The 9,561-nt window shown below is 37.5% G+C and overlaps 1 protein-coding gene and 1 non-coding gene across 3 annotated transcripts in view; both read right to left on the minus strand.

Annotated features, from left to right (window-relative positions):
* The window catches only part of vps37a (VPS37A subunit of ESCRT-I), an 18,893-nt gene extending 14,273 nt beyond the window's left edge, over positions 1-4,620 (minus strand). For both annotated transcript variants that reach the window (XM_037690323.1, XM_037690322.1), the window contains exons 1-3: positions 4,190-4,620; positions 2,972-3,046; positions 692-809 (exon numbers count right to left, since the gene is read on the minus strand). In XM_037690323.1, the coding sequence (XP_037546251.1) occupies positions 692-809; positions 2,972-3,046; positions 4,190-4,296 (300 nt within the window). In that variant the 5' untranslated portion in view covers positions 4,297-4,620. The remainder of the gene's footprint in view (positions 1-691; positions 810-2,971; positions 3,047-4,189) is intronic.
* Positions 4,621-9,344: 4,724 nt separating this feature from the next.
* On the minus strand, positions 9,345-9,560 carry LOC119423268. Its single transcript, XR_005187450.1, has one exon. It is a non-coding gene; the product is annotated as a small nucleolar RNA U3 (small nucleolar RNA).
* Position 9,561: the final 1 nt, after the last annotated feature.

Here is a 9,561-nt window from a genome sequence, read left to right on the forward strand (position 1 = left end):
ATATATATATATATATAAATAAAATTGATTTACTTTTTTTTATTTACTTCATACTCCTCACAGGACTGTGTTGAAATACTTCAGTTTATGAACACTAGAATTTCTAATCAGAAATAAAAGACAAGAGGCTGAACTGGTTGTCCAAACTAAATATAAAGTATCATAAATCCGTGTTCGCCACTGTAAAGATCTAAAGATGCAGCAAAAATGTTCTGAATAGGCAAACACTTCCATTTTTTGTTCCCATGAATCTCACTCATGTAAATCACCGTCTTGCTCATTTCAGTTTCACTTTTAGTCAGATTACAGGCTCACAGATTTTACCGTTTAGAATTTCCCTCAAGTTTGTGAAATGTTGCCACAGCATTGTAGGCAAAAGCCATTTTGAGAAGATATGCTTATTTTCTTAGAACCTCTCAACAGTTTTTATTGAGAACAAAAAGCAATAAAAAATTTTAAGAGTGTTAGTAAAAAATACTCAGCCAATCTCTGTCTTTGCTAGGGATAATCTAGATTAATCCAGACTAATAAAACATGACTCTTGTATAAACAGTAAAAAAAACACACAAAGCTTTAGTATACAGATTAGCATATGTTGGATCTATCTATCTAACCTTAATCCTTGGATTTTCTTGGACATTTCATATCAAATCTAGAAAAGCACATTTCTTGACCCAAGGCAGATACTTACATTAGTGATAAGGGGGCTAGTAATCATGGTGCCATTATTACTGTCTACTAAATGATGACCAACAGGGGGGTAAACAGTAACAACCGGCTTGTCCTGAGGGAACTGAAGAGGCAGCAATCTAGAAAATAAGACAAGACAAACTTGTGTTACAAGTATCCTGACGCATGCTCAATAATCCAGGTAGAAAATCTGAAAAAGTTCAATCTGGTCCTGTGGACGTTCAAAAAACAAAACAAAGCAAAACAACAACAAAAACGAAAAGTAGAAACGTTTCGTCTTTCATCCGAAAGACTTCCTCAGTCTGAGGTGCTGTAATAATTGTGTTACAAGCTGTGTTGATTTGCACAGATGGATGGATGGACTTAAAATATTCAAAACAAGCAAATCATCTGGTCCAAGAACCTGTAAAAAGATGTATGAAATATATGCTATGTTTCTGAAAAGTCAGTCATTGAATATTATTTGGGGCAAAAAAAAGGACCCTTGCAGCTAGTCGTGTACAACTTGTTGACATTTGCATTTTAGCTGGTTATTCTTTTTTGTTTCATTTTGAAATCTTGTCATTTTGGACAGAAGTATTATCGTTTTCTTTGGATTATTAGCTAAATTATAATAACCACGAGTAGCAAGAAGATACCGTGAGAAAATATAAGCAACTTAAAAAAGAGAAAAAATGACATAAAATCATATGTTTTTATTATAGTGTTTTCTAATCTGATCACAGGACTAAGAAGTCACATTTACATACAACACACACACACACAAATATATATATATATAAAACATTTCAGTTCAATTCAGTTTATTTCTAAAGCGCCGTCACAACAGAAGTCGTCTCAGGGCACTGAACAGAAACATTTGTGTACATTAAAAAAGTCAATTAGTAAAAATGATCTATCTAAGGAAGCCAGCAGATTACGCTGAATTTTCACTCTTCCATCCTCAGCAAACACAAAGGAAACAGTGGTAAGGAAAAACTCCCTTTAAACAGGAAGAAACCTCCAGCAGAACCAGACTCGGGACGTGCTGCCATCTGCTTCGACCGGCAAAACCCAGATTAAAAAGTAACAAGTAAAGAGTTTGATTAATAGCTCTTAATGTAATCATTCCACGAAAAATGGCTAATATGTGTTTTTACTTTATTTGAAAGGTTAAACTAACAGACCAAGACAATTTTTATGAAAAGTTCCTGTGCTTGTTTTTTTTTAATGTCAAGAAGTTTCTAACGATTCTGTAGTTGAGCAAAGAAGAGTGTGGTTTATCTGTTATCTAACCCACTAAAACCATAACAAAACACAGTGCTTCATAGGTGGTCTCAGGTCATTTCTGTTCTTAATTCCCCCAGTCACTTATAACTGATAGATGCTGTTAAAACCATTCAATAATAATAATAATAACACCGTCATGTTCTTTGCAGGCGAACAGACAGTGGCCGGGTGTTTTGACGTGTGCTCTATTTGTATATTTCTTATATTTTGGAGTCTTACTTTGTCTTTTCTTTCTTTCTATCCTATTAAAAAAAAAAAAAAAAAAAAAAAAAACCTACACTAGATAGTCACTATAATAAATATTTCATAATAATGGTGTGGAGAGGATGGCTGTAAGGGGAGAAGGGAGGCCATCACAAAGAAAAAAAAAATAAAATAAATAAATAAATAATAATAATAATAATAACAATGTTTACGATGTTAATCCTGAACGGGGAAATACATTCTCTGCCTTTTTTACCATTACACATGTGAGTAAAGATATTAAACAGAGGGCTGCCACCTAAGGCGCATGGGGTGCAGCTTGTGGGTTGAGGGCCTTGCTCAAAGGCCCACAGTGGGGCAAATAAGGGTGGAGGCAGATGTGGGTGCTTCACCTTTCCCATCCAAATTTCATGGGCCGATCTGGGGATTAAACCGTGAAGCAACTGAAGGTTCCCATACAGTGCATTTCATTAAAGTTTCTTCACAGTGATGGTAAGCAGTGCAGTGATAATTTACATAATGTAAAAGAAAAAAGATTACTCAAACCAAGCTTCCTCCTGACATCTAGTTCTGATACTTGTGTGCCGATCGGATGTGGCTTTGGTAGTTGAAAATGGTTCAAAAGTCAGGAAACATTCAAATATTCTTATTCCTTTCTCTTTTAAATGTACGTTTTATCTTTTAATGCAATTTGACCTTTGGAATTAGTTTAATCTATCAATAAATTTCCAACCAAAGATGAACTTAATTAGAAACAGAAGAAGCAGATTATCTTGCGCTGTGACTGGATGTCAGCAAATGTACTCACACGTTAACACTAATGGTGGAGTTGTTGACTGTGAAAGGTATTCTGTATTCAACATCTTTCTGGATCTCTGCAAGGCTGTAGGAAAAAAACAAAAACAATACAGAGATGTTAAAATCACGTCATGAATCACTGATCACAGGCTACACATTTATAAAATGCATTTAACCTACCATCAGTATTTAGTTTGGTATTGCTTGAGAAAAAAAAAGAGATAATTGAAATAACATGCCTTAAATTCTACTGATTTCTCATAAACTATGTAAGAATATGACAAAGTGTTGTGTAAACATTAGAACTAACATTTAATTGCTTTATCTTGAAAATGTTTTTTATATTTCAGTCATATAGCACTGTAACACATCCAACAATCCGAAGCTAATGTAGCCATTTAAGTAAAACTAAAATTTGGAATAAAAAGCCACCAGGACATTTAAATTGCTATTTAAAAAAAAAAAGACCTAAGGAAATTTCTTATCGTTTGGGTCTACAGATACTTCTTTCAAAAATCATTGCCATGAAAAGAGAAGCATTAATTTGGTCACATCAATATTAGAAATCACATGAAGGACATTTGAGAATGGTTGTGTTGCTAAAACTGTGTAATCCCAATCATGTCACACATCCGTGTTTAAGCAAATTACATTTTGTGTCTGTCAACAGAAAAAACACAAGAAGTTCAAATGTTTAAGATGGCTGTATGCATCAACCTGAATAAAAAGTAGGTTAAAATAGTCAGCATGGTGTAATAAGTCCTGGTAAACAAAAGCTAATACTTTAATCTCCGCGAGCTCATCATAAAACTGCACGCGTGATCAAGACAGGAATAATCACAGGATATGATCACGACCAACCAGTTACAACTTGTGTAATCAGGATTATAAACAGATAACTGGACTGTCAGATCATGGATAATATAAATGGCAAACATTAACAGTTCAATACGACGTCATAAATGACTGATTTGGGGTTCGTTTGACACATTTACAGAGTAACAAAAAAGTTTGGTGTCACACTTCCTTAAATGTTGCTTGTCGTTTGCTAACAATCACATAAACACCATATGATCACTGAGTGTTCTGTCACATCAACTTAACTTGTTAAAGCGAAAAAGAAACACTGCGGTTGCTTTATCAAACAGTTTGACTCAACAGTTTGATAAAGCAACTGTTTGTTCAGCGTCGGGGGCCGGGTACTGTGACAGATCATCGTTCATCTTACCTGGGATGAGCAGCTTTCAGAGACTCGATCTGCCGCTGTTTTTGTTGCTGTAGGCTGTTAAGAGGGAGCGGTCCGGAGCCTTTAGACTGGGGAAAAAACCAGTTCATTCTCCCCCAGAGAAGCCTTATAACAGAGTGTGAAACCCAAGGAAGAGGTAAACGGAGGGGAAAGAGATCATGAGCAGCGCACGGAGTGGAGCTGTATTGCTAACTCGCTAGCTAGTTGATCAAAAACTCGCTTTACTATCCACGCGAGACGTTCTTTCTATTCACGTTACAAAGTCATATCCGGTTTCCTTATCAAACAAAATGCCAGCTTCGTTCTACTTTTGAACGCTCAAAGGTCAATATAGACTTGTCATCGACATTTCTAGAACAAGACGGGATAGCAAAATGAAATCAACAGAGCTAACAACAGCTTGGACAACTTATTTACGCACTACGTCAACGAGAATGCGTAAAACGTCACTTCCTGTTTAAATAGGGTTTTCAAAATAAGATTATTTTAATCCGTTGTCTTTTTTCGAATACTTTACAGTAATATCTGAAGCAAACAAGAAGATTATCATTTTGCTTTTCTCATTGGCATAAAGAGGAGTAGAACTCATCACTTATTCTAGTTTATGTTTAGTTGGCACACGTGTACAAATTGTACCTATGTATTAGTGGGTGCTGTAACTGTATAACTATAAATTGTACAGAGCACCAACTGTGGTCATGGTAAGAATTAAATTTAATGTATGAATCCATCCCCTCAGTTTACCAGTATTAAACTGTGCCCACAGTTTCAAAACCAGTCCCCTTAATTCAATTAATCTGTGCACACAGATTGGTTCTCTTGTTACTTGTTACACTTTTTGATGTCAGACCAAAAGGATTTCAGTCAGTCAACAGTAAAAAGGAAATAAATTAGCCTCACTGTTCAATTACGTTTAGAAAGAAAAGCATCTCTACTGTACAATAAATAAAATTAACAGAGGTTTCAGGTGATATTGTGCACTTTTATTATTGTTTTTTTTAAAGGTTCATGTAGCTAATCAGCTTGTATTTCCATCCTACTTTCTTACTGTGACAAAGAGAAGTAGCAAAATATCAATAACAGAAACAAACAAACAAAAAAACTTGTGTCTTCCAACTTTCTGTTCATGCTAGCTTAATTTATCATAGGAAATTTCTGAACTCTTTGTGGTTATCAAATCCAAACACATCAAAAACACGTTTCTCTAGTTAGAACCTATAGAAAGGATACCTGAGAGTAGTCTCATCAAAATCATGTTCTAAAATTGCATCCGACTCACAGCACTGTCTCTCTTACTCTGAGTTAATCTTGAGAGGCAAAATGTTCAAAGCAAAGAATTATTACTTTAAAAAAATAGCTGTTTTTTTTTTTTTTTTCTTTTGGCATGCTCCCTTGTCAGGGGTTGCCAAAGCAAACTAACTTGCATGAAGACTTGGCAACTGTTTTCACAATGTTCACAATGACAGAAAATGTGTGGTTTTTTTTTGGTATTATTCTCAGGAGGGATGTATGGTAATCTATTTAAAACGTTTTAAACTGTACAGTCCTCTCCTATTTGCTCCCGAAGGCATCAAAAACAAATATCAATGATAGCAATCACATAAATTGAATCAGTAATTACTGTCAGCTTCACGCTCAGCTAGGAACATTACAACTGCTCTTAACAAGTACACCACTGTTCACAAGCACCTTTATCTCCTAAATTATTTCTACACAACTGTCACTGTAATGTCACCATTTCATTGGTACTTTATTACAAAAGAGATTTCTGTAAATTTTGTGTTTGACAATGTATTACTGAAATGATGTTGGTTGTATTCAGATTAATAGGAATAACTGCACTTTTTTTTTCTTTTTCCAAAAGATAACCATTGACACCTTGCACAAGGAGGGCAAGGCACAAAAGGTCATTGCTAAAGAGGCTGGCTGTTCACAGAGCTCTGTGTCCAAGCACATTAATAGCGAAGCGAAGGGAAGGAAACGATGTGGTAGAAAAGTGTAGAAGCTAAAGGGATAACTGCACCCTGGAGAGGATGGTGAAACAAAATCCATTCCAATATGTGGAGGAGATTCACAAAGAGTGGACTGCAGCTGGAGCCAGTGCTTCAAGGACCACCACACACAGACGTATGCAAGACCAGGGTTTTAGCTGTCACAGTCCTTGTGTCAAGCCACTCTTGAACAAGAGACTGCATCAGAAGTGTCCCATCTGGGACTGCTGCTGAGTGGTCCAAAGTTATTTTCTCTGATGAAAGTAAATTTTGCATTTCCTTTGGAAATCAAAGTCCCAGAGTCTGGAGGAAAAGAGGAGAGGCACAGAATCCACGTTGCTTCAGGTCCAGTGTCAAGTTTCCACAGTCTTGACCAGATTGTGGACACAGTGGACCAACACCAGCATTTCGTCTGCTGGTGTTGGTCCACTGTGTTTTCTGAGGTCCAAGGTCAACACAGCTGTCTACCAGGAAGTTTTAGAGCACTTCATATACTTCCTGCTGCTGACCAACTTCATGGAGATGCAAATTTCATTTTCCAACAGGACTTGGTACCTATACACAGTGCCAAAGCTACCAGTACCTGGTTTAAAGACCATGGTATCCCTGTTCTTGGCCCACAAAGATTGGTTACGTACTATAACCCCAGATTCTATGAGTATAGGCGCAGCCCTTTAAGGCTATTGCTAGTGGGTTTCATCCCTTCGCACACAGCGCAGCACTGAAAACTTTAGTCCAAGCCCACCTGCTGTGTGTGCCTCACCCCCGGTCCGTATAAATTACGGTGAGACTGGGTAATCGGCTCCCAAATAACTTTTTTCTTCAGCCATTTAGGAACCAGTGAGGCCCAGAGCTTAAAGGGCTGCGCCTCTATACTCATAGAATCTGGGGTTACAGTACGTAACACACGTTCTATTTCGTATAGGCTTCGCCCTTTAAGGCTATCGCTAGTGGGTTAAAGGCGAAGCAGGATGTAGTCTATGCCTCACTGGGTAAATTCAGACACAATATGAAGTGCCTGCTTGCACCAAAAAAACATGTCATCACTCAGCTTTCTGTGTGTGTAATTACGCACTGCGTAATTACGAGTATCATGCACAGGAGCGCCTCAGAGAGAAAAAGTTTCCAACGGGAAAAAAGGGAAGGCTGAAAGCAATCCTGCTGCTGAGAATGGAAAAGAACAGAGGTTACAAATTGTAACCGTGTAACAGTGAGCAGAGCAGGTCAACAGCTCTTCAATATGAACTGATTAAAAACAAATGAACTTATTAGTAATCAAATGAACTGATTGGTAACAGTAGTCATGAACTGATTAGTAACAATAAAAGCAGCAGTCACAAACTTGTGACTGATAATAAATATCTTACAATGTATTTGCATGCAGACAGATGTGAATTTAAAACAAAATTCCATGAAACAAGTACGATTCATTCTGTTAGAACACTAAGAACAGAATGGGTCATGGAGAAAACAGAAACATCACGCAGATAGAAACGAATAAATGAACATGGCGATGTCCAAGCAGCCGCCGTACATATGTCCTCCACTGTCATTCCTCTATGCAAGGCTGTAAAAGATGCAATTCCTCTGGTGGAATGAGCTCTGAGATTCTCTGGAGGCTCCAATCCTGATGCCCTGTAAGCTTCAGAAATGGCCTCACACAGCCAGTGTGAAAGGCGCTGAGTGGATAACGGGCGCTCTGCAGAGACGTCCCTATAATGCACAAACAGACGCTGAGTCTGACGCAGAGGAGCCATGCGTGTTATGTAACGTGCCAGCGCGTGCACAGGACAGAGGAGATGAAATGATGCTTCCTCCTCTGATTTTTTTTTTTTTTTGGGGGGGGGGAGAGATAAAACCCCTCCAATGTTATCATTCTCGATTTAAATGAACTTGTGATGTTTTTTGGTATGAAAGCTGGGTTTGGTCTCAGCGTAGCTGAGCTGCCATCAGCTTGAATCCTGAGGCATGACGGGGCAGCAGAGAGCGCAGATAAATTGCTCACTCTCTTTGCTGATGCCAAAGCCAGCAGCAGGGCTGTTTTAAGTGACAGGAATTTAAGTGACACCTGATCTAAAGGCTCAAATGGAGCTTTGATCAGAGCTTGCAGAACCACCGTTAGGTCCCAATGTGGAGCTAGTGGGCATGACACCAGTCTGTGTCTCCGTACACCTTTTAGAAAACGCTTCATCAGCGGGTGATTAAAAACTGTTCTGTCACCGAAGCCTTCGTGACAGGAAGAAATAGCTGCAGCATACGTTTAATTGTGCAGAAAGCTAAATTTCTGTATCCGTGTTCTTGGCCCGCAAACTCACCTGACTGTAACCCCATAGAAAATCTATGGAGTATTGTGAAGAGGAAGATGTGATACAACAGACCCAACAATTCAGAAGAGCTGAAGGCCACAATCAGAGCAACCTGGACTCTAATAGCACCTGAGCAGAGCCACAGACTGATCAACTCCAGGCCACGCCGCATTGCTGAAGTAATCCAGGCAAAAGGAGCAACAACTAAGTACTGAGTGCTGTACATGCTCATACTTTTCATGTTCATACTTTTCAGTTGACCAACATTTCTAAAAATCCTTTTCTTAAATTAGTCTTAAGTAATATTCTAATTTTCTGATATGGAATTTGGGGTTTTCATTAGTTGTCAGTTATAATCATCAACATTAAAATAAATAAACATTTTAAATATATCAGTGTGTGTAATGAATGAATATAATATAAAAGTTTTACTTTTTGAATGGAATTACTGAAATAAATCAACATTTTCATGATATTCTAATTTTATGACCAACACCATATATTTTATTGCTACACAGATTTCTGTATTTTTTTATTTGACTCTGTATTACTCAGCCAAATTATGTTGACTGTATTCAGATTAATAGGAATAAAAATAAACTTTTATTTACATAGAAATAACTTTAATAATTTTCTGCCCACATGTCACAGTCCCTCCACTCTCCTTATCCAGGATGCCTAATAATTACGGAAGTCCAGCAGATGTCACCATTAAGCAACACAATGTCAGCAGTTTTGAAATTGTGCTTTATGCTTGAAAAGACATAATTTATCTTTAACAAGTACAAAACTAACCCATGAAGTTTAACACAGTCATTTTTAATTCACACAACTTAGAAACCCACTCTGATCACATTCCTCTCCTGTTTGCTCACAAAGGAAGCAAAGATTATTCATCAATGACAGTGATAACATGAACTGAATCATTAATCAGTGTCCACTTCAAACTCAGAGAGAAACATCACATCTCTTCTTCGTGGTTGGCGAGACCAGACACTTCAGAAACACAATTCTCAAGTTAGAAACTATAGAAATGATCCCTGAAAGTATAGTCTTA

Source organism: Nematolebias whitei, chromosome 16, assembly GCF_014905685.2.
Source record: "Nematolebias whitei isolate Nwh7 chromosome 16, NemWhi1, whole genome shotgun sequence".
In the NCBI taxonomy this organism is placed as follows: Eukaryota; Metazoa; Chordata; class Actinopteri; order Cyprinodontiformes; family Rivulidae; genus Nematolebias; species Nematolebias whitei.